Source organism: Ailuropoda melanoleuca, chromosome 2, assembly GCF_002007445.2.
Source record: "Ailuropoda melanoleuca isolate Jingjing chromosome 2, ASM200744v2, whole genome shotgun sequence".
NCBI lineage: Eukaryota > Metazoa > Chordata > Mammalia > Carnivora > Ursidae > Ailuropoda > Ailuropoda melanoleuca.
Window position 1 is genome coordinate 10133721 of NC_048219.1, and position 22674 is coordinate 10156394.

The window sequence follows — 22674 nt, forward strand, 5'->3', positions numbered from 1 at the left end:
CTGGGTGGCATTTCCCCAAGTGCACCCTGGATCGGCTCTGGGCCACTCTCAAGAAGTAACAACGGTGGGTGGGGTACCAAATGCTGGTTTCTCTGGGGAAGCAACCAGGGAGGTGCCTTTATGAGCCGTAAGTGAGGCCTTCAAACCTGCCTTTGGCTCATTCGTGGGGACAGGCTAAGTGACGCCCCTTCTCTGACTTTGAGAACTGTGCCCCAAAGGGCAGGACCCAAGGTCCCCAAGCATGACTTGGAAGCATCTAGAGAGGAGAGCTGAGCTGAGCTGGGGGCACGCCCACCAGCAGCATCCCACAGTTCCACCGGTTGACCACAGACACGAGAGAAAGGCTCTTTCTTGACCCTGGGCCCAAATGACAGGGGGATGGCAGAGAGGTGGTGGCAGCAGCAGAGAACCCCCACTGGAAGTGGGGTTGCAGGTAGTTTTGTCCATTTATTGATAAAAAAATATTAATAGCAATTAAGAAAAACAAAACATTCACAACCCATCACAGAGTCCTGTAAGTTTCAGCCACATGTTCCCAATGGAGTCCTTCATCTGACGGAGCTGGTGATTTCAGCCAAAAGGCCCCTTCATGTTCTTCATGGGTGGGTACTGCTGCTCCATGGGCATGGCCCCAAAGCAGTCAGAGGGGCTACAGTGGCCAGCCTTGCCTGGCTGGCCCATAGGACCTGGGGGGCCAGGGATGCCAGGAATGCCTTGCTGGCCCATCGGTCCAGTGGCGCCCATCTTGCCATACCCCGGAGGGCCTTGAGGACCTGGGTGGGGGGGAGGGAAGAGTCAGAGAAGGAAGGTCAGGAGACCCAGGTGACAAGAAAAGAAGAAATCGTGCTCATGGTAAATAATACCTTACATGTGGTAAATACGTGTCAGGTTACAAGAGGTTTTCGCGAAGACCTGATCTGATCCTTACGTTAATGGAACAATACCAACATCACTGGCCAGTTTTACTGGGAGCTCCCATGTGCCAGGCACAAGGCGAGTGCTTCTGCACAACAATTCCATAAGAAAGAAACTATCGTCTCATTCCATAGATGAGGACGCAGGCTCAGAGAGGCTGCCCACGCAGGGTACGCGTTCAGCGAAGCTGGGGCTCAGAGCCAGGCCGGCAGGCTACGGTCACTTCTTTTCTTTTCTTTCTTTCTTTCTTTCTTTCTTTCTTTCTTTCTTTCTTTCTTTCTTTCTTCTTTCTTTCTCTTTCTTTCTTCCTTCCTTCCTTCCTTCCTTCCTTCCTTCCTCCCTCCCTCCCTCCCTCTCTCTCTTTCTCTCTTTCTCTCTTTCTTTCTTTTTCTTTCTTTCTTTCTAGATTTTATTTATTTATTTGACAGAGAGAGAGACATCCAGCGAGAGAGGGAACACAAGCAGGGGGAGCGGGAGAGGAAGAAGCAGGCTCCCGGCGGAGGAGCCCGATGTGGGACTCGATCCCGGAACACCGGGATCACGCCCTGAGCCGAAGGCAGACGCTTAACGACTGTGCTACCCAAGCGCCACTTCTCTTTTCTGCTCTACAGCCTGACTTAGGGACCTCGGTCAAGTTTAGACAGCCAGGATGATGCCAAGCAGGACTTGAACTTGCCTTCCCTGGCCCCACCATGTCCGACGGCCTTCCCCTGTGTCCTGCTAGCCCGGTTCAAGGACTCGAGGACGGGCCCTGGGCCTTCCATGCCCCCCTCCGCCCAGCCTGGCGTCACTGTAAATGGTGGCTGAGAGGCCTGTAGTGATCTGAGGTGTTACACAACTATATCGTGTTGTAGAAGGAACATGAGCAAAGCAGATCTCGGCTGCTCAAGGTTCATGCTCTCACATTCTGGCTCTTCCTACCTGGGGGGCCGGGGAGACCATTTTCTCCTGCAATGCCGATGCCAATATCCCCCTTTTCACCTTTGGTCCCGGGCAATCCTGGGACAAAAGAAATAAAATGAGTCCTATTCCTGAGCAGAAAAATGACACACTCAGTCAGATTATTTGAAACACACACAGGCACATGAGTATCAGAGTCACGATAGGCCTCAGGCCATGCTCCTGGTTGCCCCCAGAGAGCTCCAGGTGCACCTCGGGAACCAGAGGGCAGAGCTACCTCTCATTCCTGGCACGCCCTGCCGTCCTTCTCTGCCGATCTGACCAGGGAGTCCCGGCGACCCCGGAGCGCCTGGCCGGCCTGGAGCACCGTCCTTCCCTGGGGGCCCTGGGCGTCCCGGAGCTGCGGCCATCTCCATGGGGAACTGCATCCTGGAAGTGTAGTAAGCCATCCTCTCTGCAAGAAAGGCCAGGGACAGGTCACCAGGTGCCCCAGGGCCTCACATTGGTGCAGAGAGGCTGCCAGCATGGAGTCCAAAATGGCCTTTCTTCAAAGGGGAGTCAGAGCAGGGAACACGGGGCCTGATCTCCTGAGTGGCCTCCCGTGCCCTCGCCTCCACCTTCCTTTGCACAGTGGTCTTTCGGCAGCATAGACCTGAGGATGGCCTCCCTCTTCTCCAACACCCTCATTAGTCCACCACTGGCTTCCTTCCATTCAAGGTCTGCTTCCCAAGCAAGATGGCTAGCCCCGCCAGGACGGGGTCCACGTTCTCCCCAGGCCCTAGCATGGCAAGGCTGGATGAACAAATGAACAGGAAAAAAGCTTAAAAGTGAAACCACCCTGGCTATCTTATGGTTGCTGCTCGTCCCTCTATTTAGAGCTCACTTCACGCAGACTCGTTTGATTTCAATTTTCTTGTCTGTCTCCTTTGCTCCAGTGGGGGCTCAGGGAGAGCGGTGATGGGGGGGGATCATTTTATCTCTGAACAGAGCAGGTGATAAGGAAGGTCTGATGTCTAATTGAACATATGTCTGTAAGTGGAGGGGGGTGGTGGTGGGTGACGAGGGAGGGGAATTGAGCTTTAAGGAAAAGGAGGCCGGGGCAGGGCGGAGAAACAGCTGGGAAGGGCCAGCGGCACCCACTGCCACCCAGCCAGCTGCCAATTACCATCAAACATTTTAATGATCTCTTGTCTGATGAACCTCTTGATTTCATCATAATTCACCATGTCTCCCTGAGGAAAAAGAAGAAAACCTGCCTCAATTACACTTCCAAGCCTGGTGCTGTCCCCCTGGGAATAGACTTTATGGAAATAAAGGATGAGGAGGGGAACAAAGCTTCTAGGAGCCTCCCACAGATACTTAATCCAAGGTCCTAACCTCTCTGAAATGGTGCAAAATATTTTGTGGAGCAGAACGTTTTTCTGGGGAGAGGGTTCCCAACCCCCCCGCTCTCGCACACACAGGTGAACCATCTATATGGGAGTCACGCTCTTTCCCTCAGACGGTCAGCAGGAGCTTCCAAAATGGTCCCTGCAGCACCCGCCCTGCATGCCTGCTCTGTGGGACGGTGCCCGTGGCTGCCAGCCTCCCTCCTTACCATGGAGCCAGGCATCCCAGGCAAGCCGGGGCTCCCCACAGGCCCCGGAGAGCCAGGGTGGCCTCTCTCTCCTGCCGGACCTGGTGGCCCAACAGGCCCCATGGAGCCACTCTTGCCAGGCCCGCCAGGCATGCCAGCTCTTCCCTTCTCTCCTGCCTGGCCCTTCTGTCCTGAAGGTCCCGGATCACCCTGCAAGGACAGGAAGTCACATCCAGCATGGCCAAGTACTATCAAGTCCACTTAGTGATGTCGCAGCCATTGGCCTCTCTCTCTCCATACCCCCAGCCGGTCCCTGGCATCTTCCTCTGCCTGTGGCCACAGCATCCTGACAAGTTGCCCGCCTCACTGCCCCCACAGCAGTCCTCTGAAAAGACAGTGTCATGCTGTTACTTCCTGCTTAGAAATTCTGACGGCCCCCAGCCACCCTCAGATTAAAACCTGATTCCTTGGCCAGACATTCAAGATCATTGGTGATGTGGTCCCGATCACCTCTTCTCCAGCCCCGTCTCCCTGCCCCTGCACCTGCAGCCATGCCTCACTGGTTAGAACTCTGCTTCAGCCACACGGTCTCCGCGCCCCGCCCCTGGAATGCCCTTCCCCTCCTTCCACCCGGTACACTGCTCCTGCTCCACTGGAATGCTCCTGCTCTTTGCACAGCCTCCCTGACTCCCTAGGCTGAGTTGGGTGATATGTCTAATCTTCTGTAAAGGCTGCCGTGCCCTAGCGTTAAGTGTGACCGGACTCAGTGAGCCGTTATTGTTCAGAGACCTCTGTTTACCCAAGGCTGGGACAGAGGGTCTGGAATGTACGTGAGATCAAGCAGATGCTGGCAGCATGAATGAATGAATCCATCCACTGGTCAACCAGTGAATGAACTTGAGATTTCCATCCTCCCAATCAGGGCTAAGAGACAGGCCCACGGGAGAAGTTTTTAGAGATGAGGTTGCTCCAGGTTCTGAGTTCTGCCCATGTTTTTCTTCCTGCCCACTGGCCTTCTTGTGTCTTCTCTCCATGGCTAAAGTCGTAGCGTGGAGATGGCCTTCATCCCTCATATGAGTTTTTCCCCTCAAAACCAGCCAGTGCCCACTCACCTTTGGACCAGGGGGTCCATAGAGTCCCTGTTTTCCAGGGGGTCCCTAGAGGAAAGCAATAGTCAGGGGTCAAGTCTGGACAACATCTCCAAGCCGTCCTGAGGAGGTAGGTGTTGTGAAAGGACCACGCTCCATGGCCCTGGGGCCTCTGGCTGTGTCCAGCTGGGTTCTGTGTGAGGAAGGACAACAGCTTCTTTCTGTTGGTTGATGGCTAGAAGGGAGATGATGTCCCCCAGGGCATGGCCTTGTGTGATCATGTTGGTTGGTCCCTTGTCACAGATGAAAAGAAGTGAGAAGTCGAGCGAAAGGGCCAGTCCATGGCATGTTGGTGGGCCTGGCAAGAGCTGGTGTGCAGGAAATGTCTGGAGTCTGCCACCACCGCCACCACGACCATCATCATCACCACCATCATCATCACCACCATCACCATCATCACCACCATCATCATCACCACCACCACCATCACGACCATCATCATCACCACCATCATCATCACCACCATCACCATCATCACCACCACCATCATCATCACCACCACCATCATCATCACCACCATCATCACCACCATCATCATCACCACCATCATCATCACCACCACCACCACCATCACCACCATCATCACCACCATCATCATCATCACTGCCATCATCATCACTACCATCATCACCACCACCACCACCACCACCATCATCACCACCACCATCATCATCATCATCACTACCATCATCAACACCACCACCATCATCACCACCACCACCACCATCATGACCATCATTATCACCACCATCATCATCACCACCACCACCATCACGACCATCATCATCACCACCATCATCACCACCACCACCACCATCATCACCACCACCACCATCATCACCACCACCACCATCACCACCATCATCATCATCACCACCACCACCATCACCACCATCATCATCATCACCACCACCATCATCACCAGCATCATCGGCTCTCTTTGACCAGGGACACAGTAAGAAAAATAGTGAAGAACAAGTGTCATGCATCCTTCTCCCCAGTCCCCAGTCCCTCTCCCCAGTGCAGCAAGGGCTACCAATTTCCTGCATCTCCATCTGGAGGGAGTCTGGCTTCAGGGAGTGTTTAGTGAGAGAACAAAGAGGGCTGAGGGCAAGGTGAGGCACAAGCAGCTGCACACCTCCCCCCCCAGGAAAGGAGAAGCCCCACACGACAATACCTCTTTGCCGTCTGCACCGTCTGCACCGGGTTCACCCTGTGGAGTAGAGAGCGGGAGACATGTGATGGGTGTCCCCCTAGCATGGTGTCCCTCCCCTGCCACCAAGGGACCACAGTTCTCTAGCTCTCACCCTCAGACCCTTGGGGCACAGGCCATGGAAACTTAGACCACCTCCCCCCCTCCAACGCTAGCCTGTTCCGGAGCCCTGCACCCTACAGCCCTGGCCGCCCCCTGACCAAGCTGGGCAAGGGCAGAGTGGACCGCACGCTCCCGGCTCCTGGCTCGAGGTCCTGGCCTCTCACAGGAGCCCCAGCTCTGAACTTCTGTTACACGTTTGCCACGCGGAGGCAGTGCTTGTGAACCTCTGTCCTCAGTGAGGTCCCAGGGACAGGCCAGGCAGCCTGAGCCTGCTCCCTCCCCAGGACAGGACGGGCTCAGCCTGGGCCCAGCCTGCTTCTGGTGAGATGGTGGGAAAGAGGAATCTGTGATTGCCAGGCAACTGGCAGATGCATCCAGGGGCCCTGGAGGCTCCAGGGAAGGCCAGAATGTTGGAGGGACCCGCCTGCCCGGGGGCCGTGGCAAGAATCAGAGTGTGTGGGGCACCTGGGTGGCTCAGTCGTTAAGCGTCTGCCTTGGGCTCAGGGCGTGATCCCAGCGTTCTGGGATCGAGCCCCACATCAGGCTCCTCCTCTGGGAGCCTGCTTCTTCCTCTCCCACTCCCCCTCCTTGTGTTCCCTCTCTCACCTGTTGTCTCTATCTCTGTCAAATAAATAAATAAAATCTTAAAAAAAAAAGAATCAGAGTGTGTAGGGGAGACTCAGCCCTCTTGGTGGATGGGCCCACCATCACCCTTGCACAGGCTGTAGTCATCCACCCCATTGAGGCCACCAGCCCCAGGGTCATGGCTACTGCTCCCGGAAGAGAACCCCCTGACCTGGGGGCTGGGAGACCTGGGTTCCTGCCTCAGTTTCCCCAGGAGACTTCATCCCTAAGACTGGCAATCCATCCACCTGATGTGGGTCACTTGTCCGGAACCTTTGAAAGAGGGAGGTGTGCAGAGTGGCTAAGGATGCAAGTTTTGGAATCAGGCAGGCTCTTCCGCTCACTAGCTGTGCGATTCAGGGCCACTTACTTAACCTGGCTGAGCCTTGGTTTCCTCATCTGTAAAATGGGGACAATCAGACTTACTAAATAGGGTCGTGGTACCAATTAAATGACAGAATGTCAAGCACTTAGGTCACCACTCAGCACACTGTCAGTATGGCCAAGACAGCACAGCTCTTAGTATTAACGCCAGCTGAGACCAGGAGTGGTTTCTGAGCTGCCGAGGGGCTGCGGTAATGGCACTGCATGTCTGGTTCCCGACGTTTACAGATTCTCTGTGGTGACCGGCCAGCTCCCCCGGGGAGGGGACAGGGGCAGAACAGGTGCCAGGTCTCCCCCTGCCTGACACCAGGTCGAGGGATTGGCACAAGCGGTGCATGGCCAGGGACGGTGGCCTGGTGAGCGCCTGGCAGGCGCTGGCTGGCAGGGCTTGTCCTTTCTTCCAGAAATGATGACGGGACCCTCAGGTGCAAGCTCCAGGCTGCTAGCTCCCGCGCTCACAGCCTCTCCTTCCCTGGAGACCCCGACATGCAGCGCTGTGCTCAACTGACAAAGCCGACTGGCCCTTTTCCTTGGGGGCTGTGCAGTGAGATGTGGGGTCTTACCGGGGGGCCAGGATGTCCGGGGGGGCCAGGCTGGCCTGGAAGTCCTAGAAGGCCCCTTTCTCCAGTGGCTCCCCGATCTCCTTTTAGACCCTGGAGAGAAAGGAGGTGGATGGTGAGAGGGGACAGAGAGGCAGCCGTGAACGCCACACAGCAGAGGCAGGTGTCATTGTGTGCCGGGGACCCCTGTGGGGCGGGGCTCGCTGTCCCAACCTCAAGCAGGGCCCTGTGATGGCCTCCAGCCCCCTCCAAAGGCCTTTATACGTGCCACTTGAGGAGACCCTGGAAGCAGGAGAGGCTGAAGCCAGGGAAGGAGGGGGACGGACACAAACTCCTCTCCCCGCTCCCCGCTGTGAAAGAAGCCCCAGCCAGACTCCTGGGAGGGAGGGACGCAGGGAGCAGATCACTCACCATTGCAGAGATCCCAGCTGGGCCCGGCTGGCCTGGAGGCCCTGGTGGCCCCTAAAGAAAGATGAAGTCAGTGGGGTGGAAAGAGTCTCGGGTAATAAAGCCCCTGGAGACAAGCGAGGGACCAACAACCAACAGCGGGGACAGACCCTGAACTTCAGCAGCTGCGTTCTCTTCCCTAAACCCTTCCTTCTGCTGTTGCACTTGAACTTCTGCCACAAGATTGTGCCAGAGCTGACACCTAGGGGGCCCCTGAGCTCACAGGACCTGAGCAGACCCTCTGGAACCCACGGCCAGAGCTCAGGGCGGAGGGCAAAGGCCTGAAGGTTAACTATGTGGGCCTGGGGTCATCTGAGGCCCCCCACGTCCTCCTGTTCTGTGGGAGAAGCAAAGAGCAGGAGCGGGGGGCTGCGTGGCAGGGGCTCAACCCCAACCCCAGAGACCAAACGGGTAAGGCCAGCCCTTGGACCCCGGACCTCCCTGGTCTCCTGCTCTGCGGCCACTGGAGGACAATGGGACTCACACATGGGGGTACTCCCACCCCGCGGGGCTGGGGCGATGCCCCAATACCCTCCCCATCTTAGAGTCACAGCTCAAATGCCAGCTCCCTGGTTAGAACTACACCTTCTCTGAAGCCCAGGACACGCAGGTCTCTCTCACGGCATGTCCCTCCATGCTCCCAGATGGAAAGTTCTGGAGGCACGGACCCTGTTCTACTTATCTCTAGACCTCTGGGGCAGGAATGTCGAGCACTGGGACTGGCATAGAGCAGGGGCTGAGGCTGGGCAGACAGAAGGGAGAGAAAGAAGCTCGCGCCCCCTTTCCCCAGCCCCCAGTGAGCTCCCGGAGGGCTCACAATTCAGAGCGTGGACTTCCTTTCATCTTAAATGTGAGCAGTGACTGGGCTACACCTAGGCTCCCCGAGCCAGGGCCTCTGAACCCTTTGAGATCCACACACACAGTGATGAGGCCCCGAGAGCTCCTCTTTCTGGTCTGAACTATTTTTAACATTTCCAGAAGCCTTTTGGAAACTGTACGTCTGCCACAACAGGCCTGCAATCAAACGCCAGAGCGTTTCCTTTGCTCAGGAACCCCATCAGCTCGGGCGTCACACTGATCAAAGGCACCCATCGGCAGCCATCTATGTTACTGAGGAGCAAATTCAGACGGGGAAACTCATTACTGCTTAATAACTGTCCTCTCCAAGTTGTCTTACCTCTGTAAGTGCACCACCCACGCACCCGGCCCGGCGCCCACGCGAGGAGGAATCATCCCTGGCTCCGCTCCTTCCACTGCTCCCCGCCCCTCCCCCCTGCCTGTCACAGCAAGTCCTCCAAACACAGCCCCTCTGCCTGCTGCCACCACTCTGTGACCACCCCATCCTGTAGGGACACCGCGGCCTCCACCTGCGCCCCCTCCCCTCCTGACCACACCCCCAGGGGCCAGGTCTGCAGCAGGTCCTCTCCAAGCGCAGTTTTCCAGCTAAAGCTCTTCTCAAACTCCACTCCAGCCACGCTGACCTTGGTGCTCCCTGCACCCCAGGCCTCTCCCTGCCTCAGGCTCTTGGCGTCAGTTGCCCCCCCCCACACACACACCCTCCATTCCAGCCTGGACATTCTTCCCCCAGGCTGCCAGACAGATGGCTCCCTTTGTCATTCAGGCCTTGGCTCCAATGCCACTTCTGCAGGGAAGGTGCCTCTAAAGACGCCTCCCAGGCCCTGTCTGTGACATCACATCCCCGCCTGAGGCCTCCGCATTAATCTGTTTGTTTGTTATGCCCCTGCGCAGCTCTGGGATCAGGGGACCTTGTCTATCTCACTCACCGCCTTAGCCTCCTGCTTGGAGCCGTGCCTGGCATGGAGCAGGTGCTCAATTACTGTTTGTTGAATAGCTGAATGATGCCAATGCGCCCAGAAAATAAGAAAACGGCCAAGAGCCTGGGGGCCGCTGGATGAGGTGGGCCCAGAGCCCCTCACCTTGCTAAGGGGCTGCTCCTGGGGTCAACTCTTTCCGGCCATCGCCCTCGCCCACCCCAGTCCCGGCAGAGTCCTCACTCTCATAAAGGCGGAGACAAGAACGGGGTAACTCACAACATGGCCAGGGGGCCCGGGTCTTCCCTGAGGTCCCATGGCACCAGGCTCACCCTGTAGGAGCCAGGAAAAAAAGGAACACAGAAGCAGACTTACACACACGGGGTCGTCAGGTGGGAGAAGGCTGAGCAGAGCGGGTGGAAAGCCAGCAGTCAGAGACGCGGAGCTGAGTCCGGGCCTCCAGGCCCGTGCTTTCCAGGGCCCGAGGACCAGCCCTGCCCATGAGTATTGTTGGAGAGAGAAATCGGAGGCCGCGGCCCGAGCAAGCCAGGTCCTGCTTGTTAGATAGTGACCCACCAGGCTGCAGGAAGGGGGAGGCGAGGAGGAAGAAGGCGGAGGTGTGCAGTTTGGGGCAAACCTCCCCCAGAAGGCCTAGGAGAGGAGGCAGCCACTGGGCCGGTGAGAGGGAGGGGGCGACTGTGTCTCGGACTCAGCAGAGCCCAGAGGCTGTCTGAAGGGAGCCTGTGCCTTTACCTCTGCTCCGGGCCGGCCGCTGCTGCCTGGGGGACCTGGTTTTCCACAGTCGCCCTGGAAGAGAGAGGGCCGACTGGAGCTCCACAGACCTCCAGCCCCAAGTTGACCCCACATCCGAAGAGGCCTGCCCCCTGCCCTGACTCCGGCCAGCAGTGGTCTGATGCCCTCAGGCTGGTGGACGGCGAAGCCTGACGCGCTCTGCCTGTGCCGGGGCTCTCAGGAGGCTCCGATGCTGCGATGGCATCCAGCTGAGGCCCGGGTGGCGTGTGTACTCCCGCTGGGCTGCCCTGTCTGCCTGCGGTCAGGCCTTGAGGAGAGCTGAGAAGGTCTGCTTGGCAGAAGTCACCAAGCCCTCACCTTTGGTCCTGGGAGGCCGGGGTGTCCCGTTTTCCCCTTGAAGCCCTGGAAGAAAAAGCGGGAAGCTGCCACAGCCCTCGCCCCAAGCAGAGGCCACTTCCCTCGCCTCCATCACCAGGCTGAACAGACCAGACCCATCCACAATCATCACACGGTCCTTGGAGGATCTGGGTTTGAGCTGCCCCACTCACCGAGGCAGAGCCCGCACCAGCTCAGCTTTGGGACCTCTCAGCTCCCCGCTCCTTCCTGCAGCTCAACTTACCGGGGGTCCCATGAGTCCAGGGGGGCCAGCGGGACCAGGGTCCCCCTAGGGAAGAGACCAGGGGCATATGAGACAGGATGCCCATTCATTCACCACTGTCTTCCCTCTCTTCAGCCCCTCCCCGCTATCTCAGGATGGAGAGAATGTCATGGGAGGCAGAGGGAAGATTCCAAGCCGGGCTCGGCCTCTGACTGGCTATACACCCTGAGTGAATCCCAGCCCTCTCTGAACCTCGATTTTCCTTTTTGGGTGCAGAAGGGGGTTGGCTTTGATGCTCTGACCTTTGCCATGCCCCCTCCCTTTCAGATTCCCCAGCAAAACAGGATCCAAGGAACCAGGGCTGCTCAAGTCCTTCCGTGCCCGCAACCTATTCCACCTGACACCCAGCCCAGTATCTTTAGTTGCCTGAGTTTCTGGATATAAATCCGCTCCCTTGGCTGCCTGCCTTTGGTGAGACCCAGCTCATGCAACCTGGTTAAGGCTACCAGAAGAACTGAGGAACCAAGGGGCTCTGGTCCTATCAGAGAAGTGGGGTGTGGCGAGAAGTGGGTGGAGGGAAGGCAGAGGCGTGGGGGGTTTGGTTTCCTTCACTGGGCTTTCGTTGACTTTGGCTCTTGGAGGAGGAAGAAGGAAAGGGGTGCCCATCATCTCACCCTCAAGCCAGGCTTGCCGTCCTTCCCATCCAGACCATCCAGGCCAGCAGGGCCCTAGAAACAGGAAAATGGCATTATCTGCATACACCTAGGCTGGAGCCCTAGGAAGTGAGAGACCTGACCCAAGCCCCCCACCCTGCCCACCCCTCACCCAACTCCCACCCCAACTAAACCCACACACGTGCCCACATGTAGACACGTGCACACAGCACATACCCGTCAGGCTAAGAGCACACACACTCACCTGAATCCCAGGAGATCCTGGTGGCCCAGCGGCACCAGGCATGCCTGGTGGGCCTCGAATCCCTTCGCTGCCCTGGAAAGAGCCCATCCCCGCAACAAAGTCAGCCGGGCCTTGCCCCGCCCTGGGACGAGGCGCTGGGTTCTGATGATTACTGGAAAGTCAGGGCAGCTGGTTTCCAGCCCCAGGTCTGCTCTGGCCTAACTGGATATATTCCACACCACTCCCCCAAGAGGATCTGTCTTCGTCTACAAAGCATCCCCCTTTCCACACTGTTCTGTGAGGAGGGGACAGAGCCTATTCGGTCTAGCATCTTCTTCAGGGTTGACCCAGGGACCGGCACAGTGGGTGCTCAGTGACGTGTGCCAAGTAAAGGCATACGTTCAGTTCACATCGGTCCCAGCAAAGTGCCAAGCACTATACAGCTGCCGATCCTTCCAGATGAAAAGAGGGTGCCCCTGTCCTCGAGAAGCTCACAGTCCCGTGTGGAAGAGGGAGTGGCTCACTCTGGCCAGGGCTCAGGGGAAGCGTCACAGAAGCCTCACCAGATGCTAGACTCTGATGGACAGCTGGGATGCGGACAAGTGGGGAAGCAGAAGGGGGCATGCCAGAGAGAACGTCAGAGAAGGAGAAAGATTTGGAAGTGGTCCTGTGCCTGGCCGAGCCAGGGTGCCTGGGGAGCCCGTGTGGGGAGGGGGTGCGAGGCAAGGCTAGAGGAAGGGAGAGCCTGACGGGAGAGGGCCTGACCACTGGGCTAGAGTCTATCTCACAGACCAGTGCTTTTCAAACTGTACTTCTCAGAGTCCTGGGGGTTCCTGGAGGTGTGTCAGAGATGGGCGCATGATGTGGGAGCCCAGAGGGTGGGACCCAAGACCCCTGCCCCTGCCTTAGCCAGAGCTGCTCCACTCACGTCTGTTTTATTCACGGAGGGTTCACGTGAGCTTCTGTGTGATGAAAGGGCTCAGGGACGTCAAAATAAAGTCTGGGAACCACTGTTACAGGCACTGGGGAGCCACTGAGTGTTCAAAGCAGGGGAAGGATGAGAATCAAGGCGTGAACTAGAATATTGACCAGAGAAGCAAGGGGGCAGCTTGGTGTGGCGGGCTGTCGCATAGCCTAGTGGAAAGAGAGTGGCTGTTCTGCAGCCAAGGGGGAAATGATCCCGCTAGAGACCCCCCACCATGGGGGGTGGGAGGAGAGCTCGGGGTGGCATTGCAGTGCCACCAGCTACCAGGAGGGGCCAGCACAGCCCCAGAAAATGTCAGTCCCACAGGGAACGCAGATGGAGAACCCCTGGCCAGAGGTTTGGGATTCTCGGCAGTGACCAGCCTAAGGAGAGCAGGCAGCACTGGGGTACGCAGCCAGCGGGCTCTGGCAGTGAGGCACCCAGGGGCTGTCCTGGGCTCGGAAGAAGTCTCAGCTCTGTTGCTATTTTGCTGTTTGCCCCTGGGATGCCCTCAGCCTCTCTGGGCCTCATTGCCTCACCTGGACAGTGAGAAGTTAGACCAAGGTGGCCCTTCTAGCTCTGACAGTTGTGCTATGTCTGTTTTCAGAGGAAAGAGGCTCCCCCCAAAGGTTGCAGGCTAGCTGCCTCTCCCTGTGGGTCATAAGGCCCTCACCCCAAGCTTAGAAGTCAATTTGGGGCCTCATTATTCTACCCAACCATCACCTCCAGGGAGCCCAGAGGTTGGGCTGAGACAGGGATGTCAGCCCCCAGACCAAGGCAGAGCTAGTCTCCAAACTATCCAGTCAAGCCCAGGGGCAGCCAGTGTGGGCACCCCCCAGGCTGCCGCTCCTTCAGATCCTTGTCACCAGCTGGCAGGCCATGTCTGCCTCTCTGGACCCTTGAGGGCAATCTGCGTGTGTTCCGTTCCTGCTGTTGTCAGACCCGGAAGGTGAACGGCCAGAGCTGCTCTGGCTTCAGGACTCTGGGGTTTGCAGTCTGGATGTGCTTCCCTCCTCCCCTCAGCTCCTCCCCCTCCCATCCCCCCATCCCCCTGGAGATGAAGCCAGCCCACTGCGCTCCAGTCACCACCTCTCACACAGCCCTCTGTCTCCTGCCCACCCGCAGCTCCCAGCAGGCAGGCACTGGGCAGCAAGGCAGGCATCCTGGGCCCAGCTGCCCTCCTGGGGCCACGGGTCTGTGGCCCTGTGGCACTTTCTGAGTCTAGGCTGGAGGTCTCTTTCCCCACCGTTGACATAACCGAGCCAGTTCTTGAATTTCCAAAGGCTGACAGTCGGGGTGGAATGGGGTATGGGAGCTGCATGGCTCAGATCTGTGGCTGTGGCCCACTTGGGGTCCCACTCACCTTCTCTGCTTGGGGTCCAGGTGGGCCGGGTGCTCCTGCTTTGCCTGGGAATCCAGGGGGACCCTACGTCAACAATGGAGCAGACCAGAATGAGAGTGGAGCTGGAGGGGGTGCTCCCTTTCCTTCTTCCTCCTGGGTCTGCTTCACTAATACGATGCATTTTGATGCATTTTGACTTCCTAGAAACACCACCTAGGAGCATTACTGCTGGCTGGCCTGCGGCGCTGGGGCCCACCCAGGAGGCTCTGCCCTCCAGGTCCTGGCTCCTGGAATCAGGCCTGGCCACCCAGGCTGTTCCTCCCATGCCTCTTCCCTCCCCTCCCCAGGCCCATCCTAGCCCAGCCTGGCCTGGTCAAGTCAGGTCCGCCCCTCCCAAATAAGACCACATAGACAGGGCTGGCTTTGTGTCTTCACTCACCGGTGGGCCGGGAAAGCCTGGCTGGCCTTGAAATCCCTAGGGGAAGAAGCAAGGGACAGTGTGCTGTGCCGCCCTCTCTCTCCATCCTGGCAGCCCGGATGGAAAGAGTGACAGGGTGAGGCTGCCTCGAGCCATGGGGCCTTGTCCTCCACTCTGCCCAAGATAACCAGCAGGTGCAGCTCTAGTCACGACGTAGGAGGTTACAAGGATGGGTGAAGGCTGGAGGCTAGAGCTGGTCACCCCTCCACATGGGAGACCACCAGAGAGAAGACCCAGCCCCTTCCCTGTGCCCACCCCCCTTCCAGCTCTCCCCCACGGTCAGGACAGCCAGCCAGGTCCCATGGTCACTCACCTGGTCGCCCTTCTCTCCTGAGTTCCCTTGGGGGCCTCGCTCTCCTCGGGGACCCTGTCACCACAGAGAACAAGGCAGCTGGAACCCAGTCTTTCTTCCCTTAGACCCCAGGGCTGGGCCCGGACCAGGAGTCCCCATGTCCACAGTCCCCTGTCTCCTCCTTCACTCACCGCTGGGCCTGCGGGACCTGGGAGGCCTTCAGATCCTGGTGGGCCCTGGGGACACGAAGGAGCAGAATCAGTCACTCTGACTGGGGGAGGCGGGAGATCAGGGGACAGGGGCAGAGAGTAGACGGGGACGGACATGGTGGGAGGCTGCTCTAGGCCGGCAGGACTCCTCCCCCTGGTTTGCTCCAGCTTCCCTTCTCTTGCCTGAGCTATTGAACCAGCCTCTTAACTAGTCCTGCCACCTCCTGGCTCACTTCAATCCAGCCAGCAGCTGGCTGCCATCTCTTCTTCTCCAACAGAGCTCTGATTATAACATTCTTGCTCCAAAGCCTTCCATGGCTCCCCTCTGGTGCAACTGAATGAGGTACATATTTTCCACCAGTGCTGAGTTTTGAGGCATCCTGTGATCTGGTACCACTCACCCTTTCGTGCTTCATNTTCCCTCGCTCTGTCTTATCTTCTTTTTTTTTTTTTTTAAGATTTTATTTATTTGACAGAGATAGAGACAGCCAGCGAGAGAAGGAACACAAGCAGGGGGAGTGGGAGAGGAAGAAGCAGGCTCATAGCGGAAGAGCCTGATGTGGGGCTCGATCCCACAACGCCGGGATCACGCCCTGAGCCGAAGGCAGACGCTTAACCGCTGTGCCACCCAGGCGCCCCACCCTGTCTTATCTTCTGCCTTGCTTGGTCAGACGGCTATTCTCTGAACATACTTTCTACATTTGTACCCCTGGGCCTTTGCACAGCTGTCCTCTCTCCCTAGAATGCTTACTGTTCCTCTATCCTTTCTGGGGCTCTTAAAACCTTGCCAAGGGATTAGATGGCTCCAATCTCTTCCTGAAGTGCCCCCACCCATGGCCTCCCCCTTCAGGATTCCCCAGGATAGATAAGCATGTGCCCTCCCCCGGTCCCCACTCTATTCCAGGCTCAGCTCAAACAGCACCTTCACAGAAAGGCCTCTTGATCCTCTGCCTAATAGCATGCTGTTCACCAGCCAGCCCCTTAACCTGCTCTTTTCTCCATTGCTTTCTCATCATTTATATGTATTGGCTTATTCATCTGTTATGTGCCTCCCTCACTGGAATGTGGGCTCCTGATGTCAAGGGGCACAAGTGCCTGTTTTACTCACTGCGGCACCCCCAGGACAGCCTGGCACCCAAAAGGCCCCGGAGGAGTGTCTGTTATTAAGTAAATGAGCACGGGGCCTGCTACATCGCACCCGGGCCTCACCGACTTGTGAGGGGAAGGTAGGACTAAGGTTTGGCAGGTTGGTCTCAGCCGGACGTGGGTGCGAGTCCAGGTTCTGCCCTAACTCACTCACTTACTCACGGGGGGGCAGCATACTGGGTGAGCCATGTCACTTCCCAAGCCTCAGGGATAACCTCACGGATGGGATGTCCACACCCGAGAACAGCCCCGGCCCTGTGCTCACCCAGCCTGGAAGGGTGGCTCTGGGTTTGGGGGGCCAGGCTCCACGCTGGGTCGAGGGTCCCTGGACTGCCCCGCCCCCGCCCGGCTTTGCAGGGAAGGAGGAGGCTCTCCTGCCAGGCCCCTTGCCCCTTGGCGGCCCTGGCTGGCCCATCTCCACAAAACCCTCTGGGATCCTTCCTCCAGTCTCCCCTCCGCAGCAAGCAGCTTCCTACTGGCCAGCGCCGCAGCTGGAGTGACTCAGGGGGCAGGGAAGCAGGGGGCAGGTCTCTCCCTTCGAAGGCTGCTGGGAANGGGGGGGGGGGGGGGGGCAGTGGAGGAGGGGCAGGGACTGCTCCGTCTGGAGCTCTTCCTCCTGCCCCCCCCCACTCTGAGCTGCGACTCACCGATTCTCCCTTCTCTCCTGGGGGCCCAACGTAGCCCCGCTCCCCCTTGATGCCCTGAGCAGAGAGAGAGCTGAATTAGCCCCGTGGCCCGCCCTCATGGCGCTAATACGAGGGGTGGGGACTGCAGCTGGCACAGGCTGGCACTGACAGGCAGACGGCACCGAGGACGACGACTGGGGGAGGAGGACGGGGACTGCTCCCCACCCACGGCTGTGGCCTCAGTGGAAAGCGGGGACACGCCCACCCAGCAGCCTCCTGCCCAGGGTAGGCTTCCCCGGGTCTCCCCACCTCTCCTGTCCTACCCTCCAGGAGGCAGAGCTCAGTCCTGGGGTCTGGGTGGTCTCCCCACCTCTCCTGCCCTACCCTCCAGGAGGCAGAGCTCAGTCCTGGGGTCTGGGTGCTCGGAGAGTCTGGGCCTCTGTGTGCAGTGGCTGCAGTCAACCTCCCAAGTGGAGTGACAGGGCCACGCTGCACTACCACAGGGGTTTTGGGGAGACCTGCATGGATGGATGGACAGACAGATGGATGGCCTGGCAGAGGCACAGGCTGAAATGCTTGGAAGGGAGGGAGACTGCTGGGGGATGCGCCAGCCTGGCCCCACCCTCACCACCACCCCCAGGCTCTGCTACCCCCAGAGCCAGCTTCCCCTTACTCACAGGCAGTCCTGGGGGGCCCATGGCACCTGGGTAGCCAGGCTGCCCTGGAGGACCCTACAAAGAAAGGTAAACATTATGGACCAGGCCCCCAACATTTCTGTTTCCCCCCTCCCTGGGCAAAAAGAGTAGCTGTAGCTAGGATGCCTGAGCTGCCCACTGAGCAGACGCACGCCCATCCCAGGACAGCCACCACCTTGGGCCGGCTCCCAAAGGCCCAGGTCCCTCTGGCTGAGACCACCATCACAAGCCTGGGGCTGGGTGACAAGTGCCAGCCCAGCCAGGACCTGGGAGCTGAGCCAGAGGAAATGGCCCAGAGCTGGGAGGAGGATGAGTTTGAGAGCAAGAGAAGTGGGGCGTGGAAGGGGTAACTGAAGGCCACTGCAGGAGGAGTGAGGGAGAAGAGCCCCCAGGATGCTGCTGGAAGCTGGGGGCAGGGCTGTTTGCTCTGTCCAGAGGGTCAGGGCACAAGGAGATCAGCCTCCTTTGATCCCAAGGGGGTGCAAAGACCCCCAATCTGAGGGATCAGGGACAGCGAGTTTCAAAAGGAGTCCACCGCCCGTCCCCCACTCGGCAGCTATCCCCGGGGGGCCCCACCTCTGCCTCCCCAGGGCTGCTCACCCATCGCCTTCCCCTGCCGGCCCCCTCTTACCAGTTCCCCCTTCTCTCCTGTCGGGCCCCTGAGGCCTCGCTCTCCTTGAAGACCCTTGGAGAGAAAAATCATAAGAACCTGCGGGGGAAGGCTGTCCCCGCCCAGCCCCCAGCTCCTTTTGCCTGCCCTGAAGCCTTCTGTCCCCAGTCCAGGCAGAGCTGGGCGTCACTGACGCCCCCCCTTAGGGTCCCCAGCGAGGTGACCATGGGTGTACCCCAGAAGGATAAATGTGAGACATGTAGACTCCCACATAGGGGTGCCTCTCAAGCGCATAGCCCCAAGACAGGTAACTCCAGAGATGTGCCCCCCCCAGGGAGGTGACCCTCAGAGGGTGCCTCTTGGGCCGGTGACTGTCACTGGTGTGCCCTACTTCGGGAAGTGGCGGGGCTGTACCTTCAGGAGGCTGACACATGTGTGCGCCCCTCAGAGGCAACCGTGAGGAGAGGTACCCCTACAGTGATGCTGCTTGACCAAAATGTATCACTGGATAGCCAACACTTACCTGCCCCCCCCACCACAAATCACCTCCTTTTAGGGATGCAGGGGAGAGACACGGGCAGGCCCCCAGAGCAGACTGCTCCCTCCAGAGCCGTCCCTGTCACTTTTTAGGGTGGAAAGGGAGATCACTTTCAATGGAAGCCAGAGCCCCCACCCCGACCTTCGTGGATTCGCCGCAGCATTAAGGGGGCTGCGTCCGCCCCTTCTCCCTCATGCCCTCAAGAGATGGTGCCCAAACCTTTCCACAACACAAGACAGATGGCTAGACGGACAGATGGCCCCTTCACCCAAGCAAGCAGAAACAGACAAGGTCCGGCCAGGATGAGGACGTGGGGACAGATGGAGCGGTGACAAGGAGGGGCCCTGCTCCCTGAGCCTCCATCGCCAGGCCTGGGAGGAGTGGAGCCAGGCCCCAGGAACACCAGATCTGACAAACAGGCGGTTAGTTTCCGTGACCCGGGAGGGAGCAACAGTGAGGATGGGGATGATTTAAACACACTTGTGACGATGACGAAGGCAGAGCAGGTAACGACACCTGGTGGGAGGAGCAGGCAGCGGCGCCGGGCACGGAGGCGCCAGGCCCCACGACACCCGGACACCCAACCGGCTGGCATCACACAGCCTTGGGCCAGCAGACGGGGCCTGGAGCCGAGGAAGAGGAGAGGCAGAGGAGGAAGCTGGGAGGTTCCTCTAGGACGATGGGAAAGGCGCAAGCACGGGTCCCTTCGGATCCGCGGGGTGGCTCGGTACGGCCCTGCCAAGCAGCGGGCCAGCCACCTGTGCCAGCCTGCAATGTGGGGCCCTGAAGCCTTGGCATCTCTGCCCGGCTCTGTGCCAGGTGCCTGGCAGGGCCCCAAGAACTACTTCCAGCAAATCTTCAGTCAATAGCGAAGGTGGGAGAAGCAGGAGGCAGAAGTGAGAAGGGAGGAATCAAGAGGCCCCTAGAGGCACCAGCTTCAAAGAAGAAGGGAAAACAGCTCCGAGGCCTGGGGGTTGGGTGGGGAGGAGTGATGTGGGATTGGGGGAGAGAAAAAGGAGATTGTAGGTGGGGGAGGGGGGAAGAGAGAAGATGAAAGAAGCAGGAGCAGAGGGAGAAGGGAAAAGGGAAAGAAGTCGGAGACTTGGGAAGATGTCCAAGCCGCTGGGACCGCAGAGAACCCGTGTCGTTATGTGCCTGCAGGGGGACAAAGACAAACATGGAGGCGGTAGGGGCGAGGGCTCCACAGGAAGGGAGACAAGCAAACACCACAGAGACCTGGCTGGCGGGGGGGAAGGGGAGGTCAAGCAGCGCTAGGTTCTTACAGGCAATCCGGGGGAGCCAACAGCACCAGGAAAACCTGGGGGGCCCTGGTGGGAGAAACAGGCAGGTCACAACTCATAGGCACAGTAACCCTGGGCATCGTCTGGGGCACGGGGTCATGGGGAGAGGAGGTCACAGGAATATTTCCAAGGCAGCTGGAAAAGAGACTCATTGAAGACACCCGCTCCTCCCCCTTGGCTCTAGGAAGAATGGCTCCGCCATCAGCAGAGATGAGAAACAGCCCCCAGAGTCATACGGCCCTGGCCGAGGCCTCCCAAGTCCAGCTGGACACCCTTGCTGGAGTGCAAGCCCATCGTGCCTGCCACCTGACCTCCAGATGTCCCCAGCTGGGTGGCTCCCTGCTTCTAAGGTGGCTCCCACCAGCCACTTGTTCTCCAAAGAAAGCATTTTCAGTTCTTCCAGTCTTTCCTGGGCACTTCTAGTTTCCCGCCATGGCAACACCATGGAGGACTCCAGGGGAGACATCGCTGGCCTGGCCTTTGTAGACCTGTCCTAGAGATGGCCCTACAGAGCGACGCAGGGCTGTTCCGTCTTAGCCCCTGGCCCCCGTAGCGACTGGTGGCATGGAGGCATGAAGAGGTCTGGTCTGGCTGCCACACACTTTCCTGGCAGCCGAGACCATGAGCCAGAAGCTCAGGCTCTCCCGCCAGGGAAGCCTGGGTCCACTGTCCAGGACACTGTAGGGATGGGGAGCAGGAGACAAGGGTGTGCCCCTGAGGGCCTCCCCGAAGCGGGAACCACAGGCAGAGCGGGACGGAGCAGGCCAGTTAGAGGGGTTTGGGTGGCGGGAGTCTACAGTCCCCACAGACGCTCTGATGAGGGTGAGGGGCGGGCGGTAGAATTTCCCTCCTTCTGCCCTGCCCAGGTTCCTGGATACAAGGCAGCAGAATGGTGTCTGGGCATTATGACCCCTTCGAGAGCTTCTCAAGTGGGCCAGGAAACCGCAGATACTTACGATAGGGCCTGGAGGACCCGGGGAGCCCCTCATGCCAGGCGGACCCTGCAAAGGAAGCCAACGGAAATGGAAGGAGAGGCTCAGGCCCCACGGAGCCCCAGGGTCTCTGCAGCCTTCCTCCCAGCTCGTCCTCCCACCACCTGAGTCCGCAGAGCACGGTGGGTGGCCAAGCAGGCCCATTTAAGCTGGTGTCAAACCTTTCGTTCTGTTCATTCAATCATCCAACAAACATTTATTGAGCAGCTATTATGTCCCAGGCACTAGTCCAGGGGCTGGGGACACGGAAATAGACCAAACATAAAAATCCCTGCCATGTGGCACCGACGCTCTAGGGAAGAGGTGGGCAGTGACAAATAAAACAGGGGCTGGCCCATGGTGCTCAGTAGATGCATGTGGAATGTTCCTAAATGAATGGCATGCACGGTCTTCAGAGGGTGACACGTGCACTGCATGGAGGGCCTAGGGGTTCTAGGGTTAGTGTATGTGTGGGGGGTCAGTTTCTGAGAGGGCAGGGAAGGTGTCCCTGAGAAGGCGATATCTGAGCAAAGGGGCGAAGAAGCGAGCCCCGGAGAAGAGCTGCGGGCAAAGGAAGCGGCTGGCGGGGGTGGAAGGGCGTCCCCTGAGCCAAGAGCAGCCGGTGTGCCAACAGAGCAAGGGACTCTGAGCCGTGACAGGTGCCAGGTGATCTGGGACTGGGAGGCCCCTGAAGGACTCCCAAGAGACAGGGAGCCACCAGAGGGCCCAGGAGGACACTTGGCAGGAATGAAACTGCCTCCCCCAGGAACTGAGGGCCACTTGCGTGGAGACACCGGCCTGGTCCTGGTCTTACCTCTTCTCCTCTCTGGCCGGGCAGTCCCGGAGGACCAGGCAGGCCGGGGCTCCCCGCACAGCCTGGATCCCCCTCGCTGTTGTCTCCCTGGAGTGGGATGGGGATGGTGAGCTGAGCAGCCAGGGCCCTCCCTGCGGGACTCAGGGCACAGGTGAGGAGCAGGCACGGGTACACTCACCCGGGCCTCCTCAGCTCTTGGGCGCTCCCGCTCTGCGAAGCACTGCGGGGGACAACAGGAGGCTGTCAGGCGAGGCAGCCGGGCGCTCTCCCCACACCAGGCCACCCCGGAGCCCAGCCTCCTACCCGGGCACAGCTGTCCAGGCCTGGCACGCCAGGGATACCCTTGTCTCCCTTCTCTCCTTTTTCCAGGAATGCCACTGGGTGGGCTGTCTGCCCCTGGACGCAGTCCCCGCAGATGCTCTGACAAGAAAAAGGAGAGGGCAGCGGGGCATGGGTCCCAGGAGGCCAGGGCGGGCTGAATGGGGGAACTCTACCCTGAACTCAGCCATGGCACCCCGCCCGGCAGTCCTCCCCCGCCCCCGCCCACACCCTCTCTCTCCCCAGCCACATCCCTGCGGTAGCTTTGCTCCATCCTCAGAGGACCCAATCCCAGCACTGGCTTTGAGTCTCCTCCAGGAAGCAGCTCTGTGGGGCCAAGCCAGAGCCACTTTCCAGACAGGCGTGTGGGAGGAGGTAGAGGGGCCCGCAGAGGGACCATCTGTCCCGGCTGTTCCTGCAACCTGCACCCACTGTGAGGACACGCCACGAGGATTCGGGCTGCAAAGGCCGGCTCCAAACA

The 22674-nt window shown here is 59.0% G+C and overlaps 1 protein-coding gene across 8 annotated transcripts in view; it reads right to left on the reverse strand.

Annotated features, from left to right (window-relative positions):
• Positions 1–416: 416 nt before the first annotated feature.
• Positions 417–22674, reverse strand: part of COL16A1 (collagen type XVI alpha 1 chain) — a 50322-nt gene continuing 28064 nt past the window's right edge. For 2 of the 8 annotated variants that reach the window (XM_034648264.1, XM_034648254.1), the window contains 27 exons: positions 22179–22295; positions 22054–22095; positions 21876–21962; positions 21047–21091; positions 20073–20117; positions 18273–18326; positions 17624–17677; positions 16968–17021; positions 15157–15201; positions 14987–15040; positions 14635–14670; positions 14217–14279; positions 11911–11982; positions 11667–11720; positions 11014–11058; positions 10752–10796; positions 10395–10448; positions 9921–9974; positions 7834–7884; positions 7426–7515; positions 5717–5752; positions 4504–4548; positions 3413–3601; positions 2981–3047; positions 2093–2269; positions 1837–1914; positions 417–773 (listed from right to left, as the gene is read on the reverse strand). In XM_034648264.1, coding sequence (XP_034504155.1) covers positions 571–773; positions 1837–1914; positions 2093–2269; positions 2981–3047; positions 3413–3601; positions 4504–4548; positions 5717–5752; positions 7426–7515; positions 7834–7884; positions 9921–9974; positions 10395–10448; positions 10752–10796; positions 11014–11058; positions 11667–11720; positions 11911–11982; positions 14217–14279; positions 14635–14670; positions 14987–15040; positions 15157–15201; positions 16968–17021; positions 17624–17677; positions 18273–18326; positions 20073–20117; positions 21047–21091; positions 21876–21962; positions 22054–22095; positions 22179–22295 — 1956 coding nt within the window. In that variant the 3' untranslated portion in view covers positions 417–570. The remainder of the gene's footprint in view (positions 774–1836; positions 1915–2092; positions 2270–2980; positions 3048–3412; positions 3602–4503; positions 4549–5716; positions 5753–7425; positions 7516–7833; positions 7885–9920; positions 9975–10394; positions 10449–10751; positions 10797–11013; positions 11059–11666; positions 11721–11910; positions 11983–14216; positions 14280–14634; positions 14671–14986; positions 15041–15156; positions 15202–16967; positions 17022–17623; positions 17678–18272; positions 18327–20072; positions 20118–21046; positions 21092–21875; positions 21963–22053; positions 22096–22178; positions 22296–22674) is intronic. The other 6 variants (XM_011230734.3, XM_034648267.1, XM_034648278.1 and 3 more) reach the window with 4 other exon arrangements.